General features: G+C 41.2%; 1 protein-coding gene and 1 long non-coding RNA gene across 3 annotated transcripts in view; both read right to left on the minus strand.

The window, feature by feature from the left end:
• The window catches only part of LOC127535748 (NLR family CARD domain-containing protein 3-like), a 75102-nt gene extending 52795 nt beyond the window's left edge, over window positions 1-22307 (minus strand). For both annotated transcript variants that reach the window (XM_051954392.1, XM_051954391.1), the window contains exons 1-3: window positions 22212-22307; window positions 20351-20461; window positions 20129-20272 (exon numbers count right to left, since the gene is read on the minus strand). In XM_051954392.1, coding sequence (XP_051810352.1) covers window positions 20129-20272; window positions 20351-20418 — 212 coding nt within the window. In that variant the 5' untranslated portion in view covers window positions 20419-20461; window positions 22212-22307. The remainder of the gene's footprint in view (window positions 1-20128; window positions 20273-20350; window positions 20462-22211) is intronic.
• On the minus strand, window positions 161-20023 carry LOC127535751 (uncharacterized). The gene is made up of 3 exons (XR_007944597.1): window positions 19900-20023; window positions 19670-19792; window positions 161-1811 (listed from the first exon to the last, which is right to left on the minus strand). It is a non-coding gene; the product is annotated as an uncharacterized LOC127535751 (long non-coding RNA).
• Window positions 22308-22489: the final 182 nt, after the last annotated feature.

The following is a 22489-nucleotide window of genomic DNA, read 5'->3' on the forward strand; positions in this document are numbered from 1 at the left end:
ACAGACAAACCACATCAAATCAAATGGATTTAGAAAAACAGTTTAAAAACAACCTGAGCTGACCAAAGTGCTGCACATGATCAAGACAGACAGAAAAGAATGATGTGCAGACAGAACATTTACAATGATAATTGACAATATACATGTAAAGACAATATAAAACTCGTAAAATCAATGAGTAAAACTAAATTACACAGAATAAAATACTACAACAGGAAAAAAAGGATAGCAACGTGGAAGATCAATTTTTAAATAAATATGAAGTTTTAAGACCACTGAGAGCAGCCAGAAGTCATTTAAAACCAGAACATCTTGAGGTTGTTATTGAAAATATCATCAGATTAGAAGAGGAAGGCTGTTCCAAAGCTTTGGACTCTAACCCGACTGCAAAGGTTCAACCAACCAGCAGCCTCAGTCATGGAACAGTTATTAGCAGTTGGTCTGATGAAGCTCATATGAGGCCAACATGAAGTTGGCATTCTCCTCCTTCCACCATCAGTGAGTTACTGTTTCCTTCATCACAGGAAACAACAACAGCAACCTCTGGACAGCAAACAGTTTCAATTTAAGATGAAACTAAAACACAAGTTTTGCTCAGTATTTGGATCGTGCAGTAATGCAGCTCTGATAGTTTCTGTAGTAGATTATCTACTGTAATCACAGTGGTCGTTTCTCTGCACACAAATGTTCCACAACAAGTCCAGCTGTCTCTATTTTCAGTCAATGAAAACTGGGATTCATTTCAAGAAATCCAACCCAGCCAGAGTGTTTCCTCCATAACAGAATGATGGTGTGGTGCAGCCTGTATGTTCTACAGAGTGGGCTGGTAAAGCCACAGTATTCAGCTGGAGACGGTTCTGGTCCATCCACTGCTTCACCTCTGGGAGATGGAGGTGGTGTCATCAGGGTCTAGTGGCAGCTAAATGTGGGTGTCATCAGCGTAGTGGAATGATATCTAATGTTTATGGAGGACAAGAGGAGCATGTAGAGGGAGAATAAAACTGGTCCTAGAATTGAAGTTTACACCACAAGTAATCAGTGCAGATGATGAGTAATGAACAATCTGGACTGAAGAGGACCTGTCAGCCAGGTAGGAGGCAAACCAGTTTAACACACTGAACCTGATCCAACCTCTTCCTTCAGATGGATTCAAAGAATTCCAGGATCAACAGCATCTAAAGCTGCTCTGAGTCCTAAAAGAATTAAAATGGAACAAATACCAGAGTCTAAAAACACATCAAGTCATTAAAAACCTTCAGTAGATTCAGTGCTACGGTGAGTCCTGGAGCGTGACTGGAATAGTTTGAAAATGGCATCAAAGAAACACCAGCTGAAGGTCCATGAGGACACATGTGGATGTGGACAGAGAATCTGAGGACTCCCTGCAGCAGTAAAGGTTTACTAGTCCTGCTGATTCCACAGACAATCAACAGCTCTGTCTGAAGCTGACTGCAGCTTTCAGCTCACTTTGGTTTTGTCCCAAAGGCTCCCAGCAGCTCCTTCATAAAGCCTCATTCCTCCCAGAGCCAGTGTGAGCTTGTACTGGGCAGCTCCCAGTATAAATGTGTTTGACTGTGAGTGTGAGACAGAGTGCTGCTGAAAACAAAGTCAGTCAGTAAATGTAGAAACCTGGACAGATGATGAATGATCCATCACATGCTTTCATTTGTCAATCACTTTAAAACTTTTAGCTTTGATCTACAGGGCGGGGCCTTTTCCTTAAATTATCAGGATGTTTTCCAGTGAAGCCAGTCTTCATGGACACAGAGTCCAGTTCTGGTTCAGATGAGTCTTGCTTTTCCAGCTTCCTCCTAATAAACACAGGTTAGTTGCTTCACTGCACTCTGACAGTTTACTGACAATAAATTGGATGAAACTTCATAAAACTCTGTAAATTGTTTGGTGTGTCAGTCAGTGCTGCTCCTGCTCTAAAAAAGTTCTATCATGTTGTCATCTCAGCATTCCTGTTCTCAGTTTATATGTTTGCTGCTTCTTTTAGAATCGTTTTTCTCATTAAATGTCACCCGTCACACAAACTGTTTCTGCTTTTCACCTTATGTTCATCTTAACACCTGCTTTGACCATCAGAGCTGTTAAAGTGCAGAGCTGCTGACATGAAGACACTCAGAGGATCCACATCTGGACCAACAAAGTTACAACAAGACAACAACAAACACACAAACAGCAAAATAAAGTCAAGAATTTGCTGCTTTTCTTTCATTACAAACAGAATATTCTGATGTTTTTGGACTTTTGCTCAAACAGAACATCTACATTTTCAAGTTTCACACATTTATTGATTCATGGACTAAATTAATCGTCTGATCTAACAATAATGAAAATGTTGATGACATCACATCCTGTCTATTGGCTGCAGTGACCTCATTAACATGTCACTGGAGAGAGAACCAATCAGAGTGAGCTACACTTCAAACAACATGTTTTACTTTGACAAGAGAAAAGTCTCTGAGGGCAACGATTGCAGCTGAACCATTCATCGATTTCACAATTTAATCACATTTTGAAACTAGAAAAGCACTCAGAGAGTGCAGACCTCCGCCAAGGATATTGACAATCCCACGCAACATTGTATTCACATACATTTATGTACGATTTATTCTGAGGCCCTGTTTACACGAGGACGCTTGCAGGTAAAAACATCAAAATATTTCAACAAAACACCCTGTCGTTTATATGAGGACGGCGTTTTGGGGGCTTAAAAACGCAAAAATTTGAAACCGGCCTCCAGAGTGGAAAAGTTGAAAACTCTCCACCATTATGTTTCCGTCTAAACAGCAAAACACAAAACTTTGCCAGGAAAAAAAAACTTTGCCGAGATCTGACCACGTCGCGTATACGATTACGTCACATACATGCGCCGGTGCTTTGGTTTGCCGGATGGTCCAAGGAAGTAAACAAAGATGTCTGATTATTGTTTTGGGTTTTTGTGGCTTTGTAGTCCAAAGTGGTTTGAAGCAGTAGTTTGACCTCTTCGTCTGTCCAAACAAAGTTCTTCTTACAAGTCGCCATGTGACATTTACCGCGGCGGAGATCCGAAAAGGGAGATAGTACGCATACGCATAGACATGGTGGAGTTTTATCACAGTGCCACCTAGCTGCCTGGCATGCATATCCAATCGAATTAGACAGCTTGCAGTGTTCACTAACACAAGCGTCAACATCGGTATGCACGCGCAGACGCGGTGCAGGAATTGCAAGTTCATCCACGCGTTTCATATGTAAAACAATGGCACAGCCGAAACTTATTGTTAAGAAATCGTACCTTGACGAGCTGTCACCTGCCGATCGTACCTGTTACTTAAGCAAGTTGACACTTAGTACAGGTACGCAACTAGCGGACCTGTACTCACTGCCGCAACAAGAGTGGTTACGGGATATGAGGTAATGGTCTAATAATCAGTGGCCGGACATCTATTTATATTTAATCAACTCGCCAAGCCTTTACTCGAAAGACAATTTAAAGGCATACAAATCCCCTGATGCTGTTAATTTTGTGCTTTGCGGTCACGTTCAAGAACTCGCATACCATCCAGTATCATGCAATAATGATTAAAATTAGCTTTAAAGAGCCTGCTTTAACACCTTATGAAACAATGATTATTTTTTAAAAATATTTACTCATTTAAATGCTATTACAGAACCCGAAAAATCCTTGGTGTGAGTGCACAAATTAACTGTCAATTTTGTTCTTAGCTTTGGTGCTGTTGGCACTGTCACACCTGTGAGGAAATACCGAAGGCACGAAATCAGGACTGTCTGAATTGTCAGATGCACGACCTGTTAAAATTGTATTTATTATAATAACTGGTCTGCCCTCTCTAGGGAGGATATAGCTACCTACTGTGCTGAGACAAATAAATTATTGAATAATATTAATTTGCAGTGTGACGCAATTAGGTGTAGTGATGTTAATTGTGATGACTGGATGCATAGGGAGGAAATTTCCTCTCTATATACTCTTGTTGTGAGGGCTCTATATGATAGTAGTAGACCCTATTTTAAACAGAAAAACAAAAGGAGTACTATGAGGCCTGGCTGGAAGAAGTATGTGTCCGGGTATCATGAAGATGCAAAGTTAGCTTTAAAATCATGGGTGTTGGCTGGCAGACCAAGGCAGGGGCCTTTGTTTGAGCATAAGAAACATGCTAACGCATTGTATAAATATGCTGTTAGATTTATCTGTAAAAATGAGCAAGCTTTGAGGGCTGACTCTATGGCTGAGAAGATTGTAAGTAACAATACTATTGATTTTTGGAAGGAGCTAAAGTGTCTAAATAATTGTAGAATACCGCCCCCATGTACTGTTGATGGTATCTCAGGGGTGATAATATTGTTGCGATGTGGAGACAGCACTACAGCACCTTATTTAATTGTGTTAAAAGTGATATTTATGTGCCTGATAATGTTGAGCGTGTTGATCATAAGGCAATTTTTTCACATGAAATGTCTTGCACTATAAATAAGCTAAAAGATAACAAAGCAGGTGGTTTTGATCGCATTACTGCTGAGCACATGAAATATGCTAGCATGAGGTTAGCCCCCCTCCTTGCCATTTGTTTTAATGCTTTTTTTAATTCATGGTTTCTTGCCAGAGGCAATGATGTCCGTCCTGTTAGTTCCAGTGATCAAGTACAAATCTGGTAAAGTTGGCTGTTCTGATAATTACAGACCTATAGCCCTTGCCAGTGTACTGTCTAAAGTTTTTGAAAGCATCCTGATGGACAGAATTGTGGAGATTATTTCTTCTACCAATAACCAGTTTGGCTTCAAAACTAAGCATGGCACAGACATGGCCGTATATTCCTTACAGGAAATTGTTAATACGTATAGAGATAAGAATTCCTCAGTGTTTATGTGTTTTGTTGATGCTTCAAAAGCTTTCGGGTCAATCATTTCAAGTTATTCTATAAAATGAGTAGCAGAGGTGTACCGAAATGTATTGTGAGAATTCTGTCCTACTGGTATGCCAACCAGTCTATGCATGCAAAATGGGGTTGCTGTGTTTCTGCCCCTTTTGGGGTTAGGAATGGGGTCAGATAAGGTGGAATCCTCTCTCCAGTTCTTTTTAATTTGTACGTTGATGGCCTTTCTATTGGCCTGAATAACTGTAACACTGGGTGTATGATTGGTAATATGTTGGTGAATCATATGTATGCAGATGATCTTGTGATCTTCAGTCCCTGCAGTGCTGGTCTCCAGCAACTTCTTAAGGTCTGTTCTGAATATGGTTCTGTTCATGACATGAAATTTAATACAGATAAGAGTGTGGTCATAATTTGTAGAACTAAGGAGGACAAATGTCTAATGTTTCCCACTTTCAAATTGGCAGGTAATAATTTGAGAGTTGTGAGCAAAGTTAAGTATCTTGGGCATTTCATTACCGACCAGCTGCAGGATGACCAAGACATTTACAGGCAATGCCGGGCTTTATATGCTCAAGCAAATAGTTTGCTTCACAAGTTTGGGGCATGTACAGAAACAGTGAAGGTGGCTTTGTTCTAACCTTGCCAGCAAGTTGCTTTCTCGCGATATTTGTGAGTTCACAAATCTCTCAAGAAACCATCTTGCTCCGCTCCCGCCTTCACTTTTCGTACAGCACCAAGTTGGTTCGGGCCAATCACGCAGCAGTATTCGTGTGTGGGGCGGGATATCCAGGTGTGACAACAACACCAAGCGCCAGTAGATCAAAACAAACACGGCAACGGAGGACAACGATCGTGTAGATGCTGCTATTAAGTCAGTTTTAGCTGAATCTCCTATCGCTTCTTTGAAGGAAGAACAACGAGAGGCGCTTTGCGCATTTCTGGATGGTAAAGATGTTTGTGCTTTTTTACCTACGGGTTTTGGTAAGAGTTTAATCTACCAACTGGCTCCGCTCGTTGTGAAGAAACTTCAAAGGGTCGCCACGATTGGCTAAAAACAAACCTGTCAGAGGCGGGACATACTGTTGCATTGTCCAATCCGTGCCTCTTTCCTCCGAACGGATTTACATGGAGCGGTCCCAGATTGATATTGTGGAGTACTATCAAGTACTGCACAATTATTAATCTGGCTATTGCCAGGTTAGCTTTGTTCAGAGCTCACTGCACTCCTCTCTATACTGCCCACTTGTGGTCTAATTACAGCAACGCAAGCCTGCGTAAATGTCAGGTTGCTTATAATGATGCCATGAGAATGCTGCTGAGAAGACCAAGATGGTGTAGCGCCAGCGAGATGTTTGTGGCTGCAGGTTTATTGTTTATTGTTTGTTTATTTATAAAGATTCCCATTAGCCACTGAAAATCAGTGTCTATTCTTCCTGGGATCTAAATTCATCATTACACAAAGGCAAATACACCAACTCATCCGACAGAACAGGATACACATACAACACTCATCCAGACAATACAACATAACACTAGGGATGGGAATTTCGACTAATTTCCGAACCGACTAGTCGCTAATTTTATTGGCGACGAGTCGGTTCGGAAAACTTGCAATTTAACCCTTTAAGCGCCAAAGTCGCAATATTGCGACAAGCAACATTGCTGAACATAACAAGCCACAGCTTCAAATATACTGCCTCGTGTGCCTCATGTACTGTACACCAGCAGATGGCGGACATCTGGAACTTCAATCTGAGCATCAGTTGTGGGCGTGTTTTCATTCAAAGTTTTGGAGTTTACAGAGTTTGAAAATCGAGGAGACGAGACTCGCCGTCGGAGCGTATCAGAGCGCAAGACGGCACATTTTAGAGTGAGAAAACTCACCGTACCGAGAGGTCTGCTCAACGCTGACAAAGTACTTTGTCAAGTAATGGCTTACTCATATTCTGAAGAGGAATATTCACCCTCTGATGAAAATGTTCAGTCGTCCACTGAGACAGAAAGTGCCGCTGCGTCTGTGCGTAACGGCAGCGGGTCGGTGCGCCATGACAGTCCACGAGCAGCACATACTGGAAACGATGCTTTGCTTCTGGGTGGCAGGAAGGGACGTGGTGGGTGTAGCTGGAGTGGTTAAAACACCGCTAATGATGAGGGGGATAGCGGGGGTTGAAAAAAGAGACAAGCATATGCTACTGGCAGGATCAACCAGGTAGCCCAGACAGGAGGAGCGTGCGGCCGCCCGAGCGTAGAGCTGCATGGTGGCGCCCGGTCGGGGGGCGGGGCATGCACACTAGCGTTTAACCGACTAGTAAAATACTAACCGTTTAATAAATGAGTCGGCGGTTAAACGATTAAACAACTAGTCCGCACATCCCTACATAACACCTTCACAAAGACAATCAATAACAAACAACACAAACATAATAACACAATACAATGGGGTACAAACATATATGATAGCTCATCTCTCCCTTCTATGAAACAAACAAAAAACTCTCAGTAATAAATAGACATTCTTCATCAAACATAACAGCTCATTTACATTCTTCCCAACATTATTAGTTTTGCAAAAATATATACTATAAAAATAATCTCATTATTTTACATAAATGAGGTATAAAAGCCTAAGACAACCTAAGCCATTATGCAGTTAGTTTTGTGTATATATAAACAATCTCAGTCTTTTACAAAAGGTATTTGCATGCCTCTGAACAATCAAAAAGTGTGGTAATGAATTCCATGCCACCACTGCCCTATATCGCACTGTCCTCTGAGACTGATTGGGTCGACAGCGAGGTAACAAAAACCATCCCTCATCTGACTGGCGTGTAGAATATTGATGCACATCACTGAAAAAAGTTAGTTCATTAAACAGTATTTCTGGTGTTTTTGTTATTATAATATTTCTTATAAATTATAAATTTAATAAGAGAATACTTTATTCTATTTTTTACATGCATCCAAGCCAAACAGTTATGCATGTCATTAATACTTGTTCTAAATGAACAGTTCAGGACAAGCCGAGCCGCCTTATTTTGTGCAACCAAGCCAAGCTATATCTAGCATATAACAAATTCGATCCAAACAGACAATTGGTGCATTAAGTGGCCTGTAACAGCAGCCTATCATTATTGGCTGACTGTGTGGCAACTGCACTTCCAACCAAAGAGCTTCAACACCAATGCAGCCAAGGTGTTGTCGAATTCTGACAGGCAACTGATCCTGAACATAAAAGGCATCTCCACCCCCATTTAAATTTCTATCATGTCTATATAATAAGTATCCATTTATATGCAGAAGAGAGTTGTCTATCGTCTCGTCCAGATGCGTTTCAGATATTGCCAAAATATTTAAATTATAATTGCCTAAAATTCCTGCAATGTCTTGAATTTTATTACGCAAACTACAAATATTAAGATGAGCAACATTTAGTCCTTTATTCGGAAGTGGTTTGTCCATCGCCATGCCATTTTAAATTGAACAATATCCATTAAAGAGCTATCAAACAGACAATTTAAACAAAAAAGACAGATACACAAAGACACATACTTACACACATTCGCACCCCCGTTTTGTCAGCATTTGTTAGTGACAACCAATAGAATAACGTCATCTCAACCATAACTAACTGTATTTACATAACTTTTGTGGTCCCATGTTATTTACGTCAACTACCAGTTGTCCATCAGAGTAAGAATCTAACTGGATTTCAAAGGTATTTAATCCGTAGACTATTCATAAAACTTGGGAAGCGGTCCTCAGTTTTACGGCTTAGTGCAAAGTTCATACCTTTATCCTTAATGTGCACCCGCTTGGTTCTCCGGTTCAATAACGTTTTTATAGAATGCCTCCGCTGACAAGTGGTCTGTAAACTTCTTGGTTTCATCCTCGTAGGTCAAAATCAGAGTTGCATGGTGAATGATCCCGTGCTTCACGCCAGCTTTCCACAGTCAGTTCCTCACTTCGTGGAAATTCGCCCTGGCCCTCGCAGTCTCCGTTGTCAAATCAGCATAAAAGTGCAATTTCATGCCACGAATCTCCAATACCTTCTCCTTTTTAGCAATGCACAAAATCTCTTCTCTCAAGGCCAGCCTGCGCATCCGTACAATCATTGCGCGTGTAGCAAGACTGCAAAGGCCCTGGAATTCCTGAGCTGATCAAAACTCAGATAAGCTCTCCCTCTCTCCAGCACTGACCAACACCCATCTCTATAGGAGGATTGAGACATTTGTATTTCTGTAGGTTTTCATTCACAGAAGGATGGAACTCCTGTGAACATTTAAACCCCTGGAATAACTTCTTCTTTTTAAAAGACAATGACTTTCAATTATAGACTATGGATGTTTGTTTAATGAACTTTCATGCTAAAATCCCTTTTCAGCTTCAGGAGACCCTCAGCTGGAGACGTCTCTGCATTCCACAGATCAGATAACAAGTCGTAAAACTTTATGGCTGAAGGCTGGAGTCACCCTCTCACTCTCTTTGACTGAAACAAAGAGACTGGAACTGAACTTAAAAACCTTGCCAAATTAATATTTCTGGAATGTATTTTGTGTTTACAGAATTACCAATGTCAATGGAAATCATTCATCATTAACATATCCGAAAATCACGATTCTATCTTTCACAGAAGCTGATTTATTAATTTGTGATGTTTAATCTGATTCCTTCTTTATTACTCCATTTAGGTTGAATGATGACCATTGTATTTACCTGTTACCAAATCTCTGACTTGTTGTTATATTCTCACTGTGATACATATTTTTAATGTCATAAACATAAACATATAGTTATGAATGAAATGATTCACATCATATGAACATATGTATTAATCTACACATTTCACTTTCACACAACTGAATATGGTGGGATAGACAGATCGTGTTTTGCGCGTTTAATATCATATTTTAATCCATTCTGGACTCCTCTTTCTTCTCTACTCTGTGAGAACAAAGAGATTCCAAATTCCACCAGACTCGCGCCTAAAAGTTCTCTCTCTCCGCCCAGGTCCTCCCCTTAGCTGGACCCACAGATAAAGTCAGCCGTAGCCCACATTTTACTCTCTCTTACCGATCTTCTCTCTTGCCTCTTACCCCTCTCTTCCTCATCTGGCCCTGAGAGGCCCACCAAAGTCTCTCTCATTATTTTCTTACCTAAAGCGCGTTTTTCCTATCTTTGAAATTCCCTCACCATCTAAGTTTGTTAACTATTTATCTTTTAATGTTTTTGTAACTTAAGGAGACATTTTGCTCGTTATTCGTTTTAATCTGAAGAACCGATTCAGAACCAGCATTTATTTTTCTTAATTTTGACCGTTTTTCATCAACACCCATTTTTCTTGGCTAAAGCCTGAGAACCATCATTTTTAAGCCAAGCAACACTCAGCTGAGAACTCCGGAGACCTGCTGGATCAGGTCTTTGCATAGAACCGATCAACCCGCGGCAGGACATCCAGGCGTGGCCACAACGACGACACACCGCTCCGAACCCGCAAGTCCAGACCGTGTGCATAATCTGAAGGCCTCGCACGTCCCAGCCCCATGACGGTTCACTTCAATAACTCCAGCTGAGTTTGCTCTGATTCCATTCTATGGGTGATGTACTAACCGCTTGGTCAATTAATTCATTTAATCAATTTATTCTTTTACAAATCATTAGAATTCTTAATCCAAATTACCCGTTACCTCATCAGGTTAGCTCTGGCTAATCCTCACCATATTTCCTTCTCTCTCACACCTACTTCCACATCTCTCACACATGCACACCCCACACACACACTCCCACATTCCACACATGCACGCGCGCACACACACACACACACACACACACACACACACACACACACACACACACACACACGCACACACACGCACACACACCATATCTACATTGTATATAGTTCACTTGTCGTTATTTTCATAGAATAGTAAATAAATACCTCATTTTAGATCAAACTACAGTCTTAAGTGTTTCTTTGTGTAGAATGTGGTCAATTTAAACGAGGATTCAAGACTTTTTGATATGAGATTGATCAAAATTTTTATGAATATTAATTTTTTTATTAAAATTAATATTTTTCCCTAGAGATCCAGGGTGGTGCCCCAATTATTGATAACGAGAGCTATAAATCATAACGTAGTACCGCTACACGTGTTGCCCCGACCTGGCCATGGATCCCACTCGATGCGCATTCTCCACTTCAGGAATTTGCTGAAGTTTGTCTCTAAACATTTCATTCATGGTTGTCTTTACTGCGATTCTGACAGCCGACGGCACAACAAGAAGGCATATTTAGCGTAATATGTAAATATAAAAACACCTATTCGAGCTTGCAATATCATGCGTTGGCTAGGTAAACAAGCTTTGTTTTGCACCGGCTCTGCGCGTGCAGCTGCCTAATTAAGTATGCATACGTCATGTGAAATCCAGCTATAGAATCACTGTATATACACAGATTTCCTTCAAAACCGCTCATCTAAACGTGAAATAAAAAGTGAAGACAAGACGGCACTTTTGCGTTTTCTGTTAAGATGGTCCTCGTATAAACGTTGCCTAAGTTGTTTTTGGGCCATTTTGTGGGTCATATTCAACAGGGAGAGAGGAAAACAGAAAACCCATGCAGTAAAGGATCATAAGCTAGAATCAAACCTGCGTCTCTGACACAGTTCTGTTTACAAATCACCTTCTTAACCACTTGAGCTATCTGGACACCTTGCTCCAATTTGTTGGACGACATACTAACCTGTGATATTTTTATCATATTTTGGACCACATACTAAAACATATTAAAAAATTCAAAGTGATCCAGAATCCAGAATCCTTTCTGGATTCCCACCAAAATTATATCAGCTCTTCCTCTTACCATAGTCTACATCCCCTCAAAATTTCATGTGAATCTGCCCCGGCGTTTTTGAGTTATCTTGCTAACAGACAGACAGATTCATGCTCACTCGTCATGTCGCGGAGCCGTCTACTTCACCTGCAGAGCGAGCTGAACAGAGCGAGGTGGAGGCAGAGCAGAGGAGGTATTTTCAAAGGGAAGTAAATTCAACAAATGAAACATGACCAGCACGGAGAAAACAGTTTCACCGAAGTCCTTAAAAGTGTGGGAGCATTTCACGCTTCACAAAACAAAGACATGCTGCGTGTCCACTACATGCGAATGCACGCATCTGAAAATCGCACTGATGTGAGCGGGCCTCTACGTGGTCACGTGACTGCGCTTTCAGTTTGATCATCCGGTAGATGAGTCTGACAAACACAGCGGCTCGGCCGCAAACTTTCTATTATTTTGAAAACACTTCAGGGTCAAGTATTTCTAAAGCATTTGAGGCGAGAAATAATCTGTGCAGCAGCTGAACCTGTCCTGGTTTTAGTTCATCGACGGCTAGTTTAGATGTTTAAAGACAGTTGAAGTTGAGTCTACTTTATAAAAATGAGCTGCAGGTAAACACACCGGATCGCAGCTGGAAACGCACCAACCGGCCACATGCGATGTGTCGCATCGAGTGGACACACACCTTTAGTCACTGCATTATCCTACATTTGTTCCGTTTTAAAGTGAGGAAACGTAACATCAGTCTCTTTGGTAGCTTGTCTGATGCTAGGGTTAGCTTATTAACTGATTAATGACAGAGATGGGGCGTGTGACTGTGAGAGAGGGGTTTTGTTTCACTTTCTTTAGCTAAAGCATGGTTTGAATATGCATTACAAATGAACGTAACTTGCACACACTATAGTGGTAATAATTTGAAGGTTAAGCCTCAAGTTTTAATTTTCTGACAACATCTGAGGGAAGACACTGGTCTGTGTTGGAGTGAGGCAGGATGAACTGCATTGACAAGCTTCATGATGAGAAAGATATCATGTACACCACACCAAGCAGCTGTCTGACTGAGCATCCTCAACATGAACGTCACTGATGTGAGGCCTCTGTCTATGGTTGAAGACGAAGGCTTCCCTATAATGATCTTATTTGTTCTGTCATTCCAAATCTTCTATTTCTGAATAAAGAGGCGGAAATTAAAAATGTTTTTTTATCCGATTCATCGATTAATCGAAAAAATAATCGGCCAATTAATCGATTGTCAAAATAATCGTCAGTTGCAGCCCTACTGTACACGCTTCTTCACCTCTTTTCCACACTCTCCATTGCTCTGGACTGTTGACCCTAAGTACTTAAAATCCTCCACCTTCTTGATCTCTTCTCCCTGTAACCTCACTCTTCCACTTGGGTCCCTCTCATTCACACACAGATACTCCGTCTTGCTGCGGCTAACCTTCGTTCCTCTCCTTTCCAGGGCAAACCTCCACACCTCTAGCTTCTCCTCCACCTGTTCCCTGCTCTCACTACAGATCACAATGTCATCTGCAAACATCATAGGCACCCTGTCATAAGTTTTCTCCAGATCTACAAAGACACAATGCAGCTCCTTCTGACTTTCTCTGTACTTCTCTATCAACATCCTCAAAGCAAATATTGCATCTGTTGTACTCTTTCTTGGCATGAAACCATACTGCTGCTCACAGATGTTCACCTCTGCCCTTAGTCTAGCTTCAACTACTCTTTCCCATAGCTTCATCGTGTGGCTCATCAGCTTTATTCCTCTGTTGTTGCCACAACTCTGCACATCTCCCTTGTTCTTAAAGATGGGCACCAGCACACTTCTCCATTCCTCGGAGAACAACCCAGTCAGAAACTCTACTGCTACCTCTCCGAGACGCTTCCATACCTCCACAGGTATATCATCAGGACCAAGTGCCTTTCCACTCTTCATCCTCTTCAATGCCCTCCTCACTTCATCCTTACTAATCTTTGCTACTTCCTGGTCCACAACAGTCACCTCTTCTACTCTTCGTTCTCTCTCATTTTCCTCATTCATCAACTCTTCAAAGTACTCTTTCCATCTTCCCATCACACTATTGGCACCTGTCAGCACACTTCCATCCTTATCCTTTATCACCCTAACCTGCTGCACGTCCTTCCCATCTCTGTCTCTCTGCCTTGCCAACCTGTACAGGTCAGTCTCTCCCTCCTTACTGTCCAACCTAGCATACAAGTCACCGTAAGCCCCTTGTTTGGGCTTTTTTAAAAAAATTATTTTATTTTTTTATTTTAAACAGATCGAGGGAAAAAAGAGGGAAAGAAAAAAAAAGGGCATTCACAATGTAAAGGAGACATAAGTAACAACACAATTCACAGATACAAGTTCACATCTTGTCAATGTCCTTATCAAAAAATTGTATATAACTGTCCCATTTTCCCCAATATTTTCCCCCCTTGTGTTGTTGTAGGCGGAGGCTGAAGGTCATGAACTCCATTGTTCTTATGTCTTTGACAGTTTGAATCAGAAGGGCCATTGAGGGAGTGTCTCTTTTGAGCCAACATTTTGTGATTGCTTTTTTTGCAGCAACAAGAATTATCCTGAGTAAGTATGCAACCCTTTGACTGATTTCCTCAGGGGGTATACAAAGAAACAACACAGAAAAAGAAATTTCCAGTCGAATACCAATCACAGAGTATATTAGATTTATCACCTTCTTCCAAAAATCAATTATACCTGGGCATGACCAAAACATATGGACCTGATCCGCCTGGGCAGATCCACACTCTCCAGCAAAGAAACTGGATGGCCAGAAATTTAGATTTTCGTACAGGAGTGATAAAAAAAACGGATCAGGCTTTTCAAACAAAAGTCTCTCCAGGTAAGCAAGTTAGTGGTACAGCTCTGAGATTTCCATCCCTCCAACCAATGCTCTTCCGGTATATCAACTTTCAGATCTTTCTCCCATTGTTTTTTCACATGGAGGTACATTATCAAGCAAGAATTGAATAAAAGTGCTTGGGTCTTATTGACGTTGAGGGCGTATCCAGAAAGAGATCCAAATATATCGAGGGCATTCAGAAGCAAAGGTACGCTAGAGCCTGGGTTTCGGAGGGTAACCAATACATCATCAGCGTACAAGCCAATTTTATACTCAGTTCCATGTATAGTTATACCTTCAATATCGTTTTCCTGTCTGATCATTTGAGCCAAGGGCTCAATAAATTAAACAAAAATGGGCTAAGGGGGCAACCCTGCCGACAACCTCTTTGAAGTTTTATTGGGCTAGACAAGCTACCATTTATTTTAATCATTGCAGTTGGAGATATGTACAATGCCCCAATACACTGTATGAACTGTTCTGAGAAACCAAAGCGACCCATTGTTTGGTACAGAAACTGCCAATTAACCAAGTCGAAGGCCTTCTCTGCGTCTAAACTGAGAAGGACGGCACTGGATTTTGTTTTGGAGATATGGTCAACAATATGAATGGTTCGATGTATATTGTCATGTGTTTGACGATCTTTAATAAAACCAGTTTGGTCTTCATCTATCAGAAATTACATAGCCTCTTCCATTCTCCTAGCCAGAATAGACACAAAAATTTTATAGTCAACATTAAGAACGCTAATCGGTCTGTAAGATTTACAGTCTAATTTGTTTTTGCCTTCTTTGTGGATTACCGAAATAAATGCCTCCTTCCATGAGGGTGGGGGAGTGCCACCCCTCATGGTATTGTTAAAACACTCTTTCAGCAGAGGGAGAAGTGGTTCTCTCATCACCTTGTACCACTCTGCTGGATATCCATCCGTCTCAGGAGATTTGCTTGTTTTTAGGGCCGAGATTGTTTTATTAATTTCCATGTCTGAAATTTCAGCAGTAAGGGTGTCATTATGATTCTTACCAAGGGATGGAAGATCTAATTAATTCAAGAATTGATCAATTTTGTCATTGTTGGCTTCCCCTTTTTGTGTGTAGAGTGACTTATAATATTTTTCGAATGAATTAAGGATGTTGTTTAATTTGGTTCTCAGCTTATTTTTAATTGGATCCCTGATTTTATGAATTGCCCTCTCTTCTTGTTGTTTACGGAGTCTCCATGCTAATACTTTTGCTGCCTTCGGCCCGGCCTCATAGTACCTCTGCTTCATGTACCTTATATTTTTCTCTATGTTTTCACCGTAAATTTTATCTATCTCCTGTTTGATGGGTCGCATTGGGGTAAGTATTAAAGGATCTTTTTTTTTTGGCTATGTAAGTTTTCTAGAGTTTTGAGCCCATTTTTCATATTGTTGAGACGTTCAGATTTTGTTTTTTTTGGAATGCAGCTTGAGCTACAAGCTTGCCCCGAAGATACGCCTTAGCTGTGTCCCATAAAATGGATGCATTGACTTCCCCATTGTATTTGTGGATAGAAAATCCTTGTATTCATCTATTATAGTTTTTTTATTTGCCTCATTGTTTAACATACCAATGTTCAATCTCCAGTTTGTTTTCTTTGTGCCTTCGTCCAAATGTAATTTTAAAAAGAGACCTGCATGGTCAGAGAGATCCCTTTGTTCAATTTTACAGTTTTTCACTCTGTAAAGCTCACTTTTAAACATTAAATAGTAATCAATTCTCAAGTGGATATTATGGCGAACTGAATAAAAAGTGTAGTCTTTCTCTCGGCCATGCAGGTCTCGCCATACATCCGTCAGACCCAAAAGCCCGATGGTCTTATTTACCCAAATTTCAGTGGGGTTCTTTTTCCTTTTTTGATTGGTCGTGTCTAGAATAGGATTCATCAGTAAGTTAAAATCCCCTGCACATATAGTGCCGTATTTCTCTAAAGCTAATAAGTCAAAAACCTTTTTAAAAAAGGAGATTGGACTTCCCGGAGGGGCATATATATTGAATAGAGTTATTTGTTTACCCTCTATTTTACCCTTGACAAGCGTAAATCTACCTTCTTTATCTTGGATTTCAGAAATTAATTCAAAGTTTACTCTATTTGAAATCAATATGGCCACACCTCTCTTTTTACCTGATTTATGTGACGAATAGAAGGTATTACTAAAACCAAACTTTTTGAGCTTCTCATGTTCAGTATGTGACAGATGGGTTTCTTGCCAAAAAGCAATATGAACTTTCTCCCTTCTCAGTTTTGCTATCATCTTACTTCGTTTTATGGGACTATTTAAACCATTTACATTTAATGACAAAAAATTATAGTACTGAAACATTTTCCTGTAAGTCTTTGGTACCTGTTACATGTACTATTCTGCCCTTTAACATAAGAAGAAAATGAAACTCAAAATGTTTGTGTCCATAACAATAAGAACCAACAAATGTCTCAGAACTGAGCATTACTTCCAACAGAGGAAAAACTCACTCCTCTATAAAAAAGAGGGGGGGGGGGGCAACCACCAAGTGGGGCCCCTCGACAGCTTACTCTAAGTAAGGCAGAAACTGGGGAGATATCCCAGAAAATGGGTGGCTGATGAAAAACGCTCTGAAACAGCCTTGTTTACTAAATCCTTAACGTCACGGGACACTTAGTAATAACAGATCAATGTTATGGTAGGGTATTTTCTGATTGATCGTGTTTCATAGCCCTTATTAAGCAACAGTTCTATACTTACGTGTCCAGTAAGGACATAGGAAAGAAAAAAATAAACAAAAACTTTCCCGTCGAAAAAAACAGCACTTCAGTTTTCCATTTCGGTGTCCTCTCGGTCAACTCTCCTAAACTCCTGCAGATGCTCTCTGATGGTCTCCTGGTATTCGTTGCGGGACCGGCGGGTCCCTCCTGCCACACGCCACGGTAGGAGCTGAGAAAGGGTCTCCGCGTTGTGTTCAGTCGGCCTTTTCGTTCGTATTGGTCCTACCGGGAAGCCTCGTTTCTCCATCGCCGCAGCAGCTTCATGAGCGTCGTTGCAGGTGACGGTCCCGTTGTGGAAGTGTATTCGCATCTTAGTCAACGGTGTTTGGAAGCGGATGTGATCCTTGTTTGGCCTTTGCCAGCTCTACTTTCACCTTATGCTGCATCTCCCTGTACTCCTGTCTACTCTCTTCAGTCCTCTCAGTGTCCCATTTCTTCTTAGCTAACCTCTTTCTCTGGATCCACTCCTGCACCTCCTCATTCCACCACCAAGTCTCCTTATCTCCTTTCCTTCCAGATGACACACCAAGTACTCTCCGACCTGTCTCCCTGATCACATTTGCTGCAGTTGTCCAGTCATCTGGAAGCACCTCCTGACCATCCAAAGCCTGTCTCAACTCTTTCCTGAAAGTCATACAACACTCTTCCTTTTTCAGCTTCCACCATTTGGTCCTCTGCTCTGCCTTTGCCCTCTTCATCTTCTTCACCACCAGGGTCATCCTACACACCACCATCCTATGCTGTCTGGCTACACTCTCACCTACCACTACTTTGCAGTCACTGATCTCCTTCAGATTACACCGTCTACACAAGATGTAGTCTACCTGTGTGCTCCTACCTCCACTCTTATAGGTCACCCTATGTTCCTGCCTCTTCTGGAAGAAAGTATTCACTACAGCCATTTCCATCCTTTTTGCAAAGTCAACCACCATCTGTCCTTCTGCATTCCTCTCCTGGATACCAAACCTGCCCATGACCTCCTCATCATCTCTGTTTCCTGCACCAACATGTCCATTGAAGTCTGCACCAATGACAACTCTCTCACTTCTAGGGATGCTCTGCATCACTTCATCAAGGTCCAACCAGAATTTCTGCTTCTCCTCCAGCTCACATCCTACCTGTGGAGCATACCCACTAACAACATTGAACATCACACCTTCAATTTCTAGCTCATAGGCTCATCACTCGATCTGACACTCTTTTTACCTCCAGGACATTCCTAACAAACTCCTCCTTCAAGATAACTCCTACTCCATTTCTCTTCCTATCTACACCATGATAGAACAACTTGAACCCTGCTCCTAAACTTCTAGCTTTACTACCTTTCCACCTGGTCTCCTGGACACACAGTATGTCCACCTTCCTCCTCTGCATCATATCAACCAGCTCTCTACCTTTTCCTGTCACAGTTCCAACATTCAAAGTCCCTACTCTCAGTCCTAGACTCTTGGTGTTCCTCTTCTCTCTCTTCCTACAAACACACCTTCCTCCCCTCCTTCTTTGACCAACAGTCCTTCATTTTCCACCGGCACCCTGTAGGTCGACAGCACCGACGGCGGTCGCTGTTAACCCGGGCCTCGACCGATCCGGTATGGAAGTCATACATTTGATTTGCATGTTTGATTTGGCAAAAGTTTTACGTCGGATGCCCTTCCTGACACAACCCTCTGGATTTATCCGGGCTTGGGACCGGCACAATAAGACACTGGCTTGTGTCCCCTTGCGGCTACATTCCTGTTAACAGTTAATGATGAGCTGCTAATCCTGCATCACAACACACCAACATGTGCAGCAGCTGAGCTTCAACTTCCACCTCTGAGCTGCTGCACACACGGCCTGGAACTGAGTTTACAAAGAAATAAAGTCCAAACTTCTTCCCTCTGGCTTTAACTTCATTGGTCACAGTAGATGTTCTTCACTTGGTCAAAGCAACAATCCCTAACAAGCATCCACAAACCTCCATGAAGACAAATGTGTCTCCAGGACATCACAGCAGCGTTCACCGTTTGCTGTTTGTCCTCCTCCGTCCAGCAGCACCTCAAACCTGACTGCAGCTTCCTGCCTACACTGTTTGAGCCAAAGTACAAAGACGCCACCTGCTGGAGCAGCTGCTGTCCTGCAGCTGCTTCACCACAACCACAGCATCCATTCTTTCCACTCTGACAGCACACACTGCCTCACACAGGAACATTTCCATGGATGTGACAAAGAGCTGAGCTGACACTCAGCATGTGTTTGAGGATTCCATCAGAAAGACCATAAAACTGACTCACTGACATTTTATACAGTTACAGCATTTAGAGATGAATTATTACCTCTTTGCAGCAGAAGGTTGTTCTCCTTTGAATTCAACAAAAATATGCTTTGAGTCATCGCTCTTAAAGGACACACAGCTGGGTTCAGATCCATGTCTGGGTCTCTGAGGGACTGATGTTTTCCTGACAGAAGAACATTAATTCTAACGTGTTAAAAAAAAGTCATAAAGACAACAAAACTGGCTCACTGACATTTTATACAGTTACAACATTTAGATATGAATAATTACCTCTTTGAAGCAGAAGGTTGTTCTCCTTTAAATTCAACAAAAATATGCTTTGAGTCATCGCTCTTAAAGGACACACAGCTGGGTTCAGATCCATGTCTGGATCTCTGAGGGACTGATGTTTTCCTGACAGAAGAACATTAATTCTAACGTGTTAAAAAAAGTCATAAAGACAACAAAACTGGCTCACTGACATTTTATACAGTTACAGCATTTACAGATGAATTATTACCTCTTTGCAGCAGAAGGTTGTTCTCCTTTAAATTCAACAAAAATATGCTTTGAGTCATCACTCTTGAAGGACACACAGCTGGGTTCAGGTCCAGGTTCTGGTTCAGATCCAGGTTCTGGTTCAGATCCAGATCCAGGTTCTTTCCTGTGAATAATGATGCAGTGATGAGTGCTGAGCTCTGACATGCAGAAGAGTCGTGGACACTTAGAGATGTGGTCTCACCTCTGAGCTTTGTTCTGCTTCTTCTGTTCCCCCCACAGAGAGCTGTGAGGATCCTCACACTGATCCATGCTGCTGAACTCACAGCAGCTCACACACACCGTTTACCTTCACCTGCACAGGAAACACATCATTCAGCTCCATCCAATCCTCCTGTTCATCCTGTGTGCTGCACAAACATCAGCTGCTGCTCTTCTATCAGTCCATCACATCTACACAGTGTGACCTGCTGCTGGATCCTGGTCCACATCCATTCTCTCTCTGGGATCATTTAGACAATCTAACAGTTACCAACGCTGTTGGTTTTTGGTGTTCAAACGTCAAAACTTTCTCTCTTCCTGCAGCTGTTCATCAAACTCAGAGCCAATAGTTCCAAACAGCTGGAAACAACAAACTTCAGCTCCTCACAACATTTTATGGGTCTGATTATTCTCATTATTGGGGAAAATCAATAATCTATAAGCTGTTTGTGTCTGCATTCATCACAGGAAGATGTTGTCATATATGCAGATATATGTTTGGTTTGCATTTATTCATGTTCATACTTGGCACAGTTAAGAAAAGGGTGCATGCACATCTCCTATGTCTATTACGGTAGTACGACGTAAGCCCAGAGCTACGGGAGCCGCATTGTTTAATGTGTTAGTGACTGCCAATGCAAACGCACGTATGAGTTGCCTGCTCGTGAGAATAAACATCCTCACGCCACCAAACGCTTCCAAACTTCTTTCAAACATATTACATGGTGTCAGAAGTAAAAGACGGATTCCACCTTCCGGATTCCATTTTGCAAACACTGTAAACACACACACACACTAATATATGTTAGAGAAGCAGATAATGGCAGTAAAGTCAATTATTTTAATAATTTGAAGAGACAATATATGATTACACTATATATACATAAATAAACAAAATACCGACTAATGAACACATTTCTATATAAAACAATAGATAGAAGTTATATATCAGAGAAAATGAATATATATAAATCATAGATGGAGTATCAACATCATTCACATATATACAGGCTATAATAGATAAAAGTTATATATCAGAGAAAATCATACTACATACATAAATCATGTATGGAGTATCAATATAATCAATATATCAGAAAACTGACTAATGTGTTCATTAGTCAGTATTTTGTTTATATATGTATATATTGCTTAATCATATATTGTCTCTTCAAATTATTAAAATAATTGACTTTACTGCCATTATCTGCTTCTCTAACATATATTAGTGTGTGTGTGTTTACAGTGTTTGCAAAATACCTGTCTACAGTCGAGCTTAATATCAGAATATTCTATTACCTATCATTATTATTATCTGTTATTCCCGCTATGGATATTAAAATACGCCGAACCATTTGTCCTGTATCATAGCTACATGTATGACGTTTGCAGCAAAAAAAATAAAATTAAAAACGCGTGAAAATCAGTTTAAGATGGCGGCCGTATTTCTCGCTGCGGAGCGCCCCGAGCAGCGTCTACTCTTTATTATGTCTGTGGAAGGAACACCCAGTTTAAATCCATCTACATGTTTACAGTCAGAACAGGAAAATACTCGTATACTATTTTTCGTATCCTTCTTTAGACTGTTAAATGTGTTGTTTCTAAAGTTAGCTTTAGCTGTTAGCTTCCTGTGGTTGGTGGATGACGTTAGCTTTAGCTGTTAGCTTCCTGTGGTTGGTGGATGATGTCAGCTGGTCGATGGAACGTCAAATCTAAAACCAGCTGCTGCCGCATGAGTCCAGTCAAAGCTGGAGCTGAATGTTAGCAGAGCTGTGGAGACACATTTCTGCTGCTGGAACTAAACTAACAGCAGCTGGACACAGAGAAAAGGCTCGTTTACTCACCTTCACACGGAGAAAAAGACGCTGCGACACAAAGACGGTGAAAGTGAAACTTTGAGAACCTGTTGAACAGGTAAGTGTGACGTCACTGTTGTCAGGGCAACGGAGGAGGAAACGCCTTCAACAGAGAAATTACAGTCTGTCAGCGTCCATGTTGTAGTTTTTGGTCTGTGCTGTAATGAGGTCAACAAAGCAGTGAAATCTGCCTTTTGTTCATTTTCTCTAATAGAATAAAGTTGTAACAGATCAGAAAGTGAGTTTGATAAAAATGAAGGTTTGAC

Source organism: Acanthochromis polyacanthus, chromosome 10, assembly GCF_021347895.1.
Source record: "Acanthochromis polyacanthus isolate Apoly-LR-REF ecotype Palm Island chromosome 10, KAUST_Apoly_ChrSc, whole genome shotgun sequence".
NCBI lineage: Eukaryota > Metazoa > Chordata > Actinopteri > Pomacentridae > Acanthochromis > Acanthochromis polyacanthus.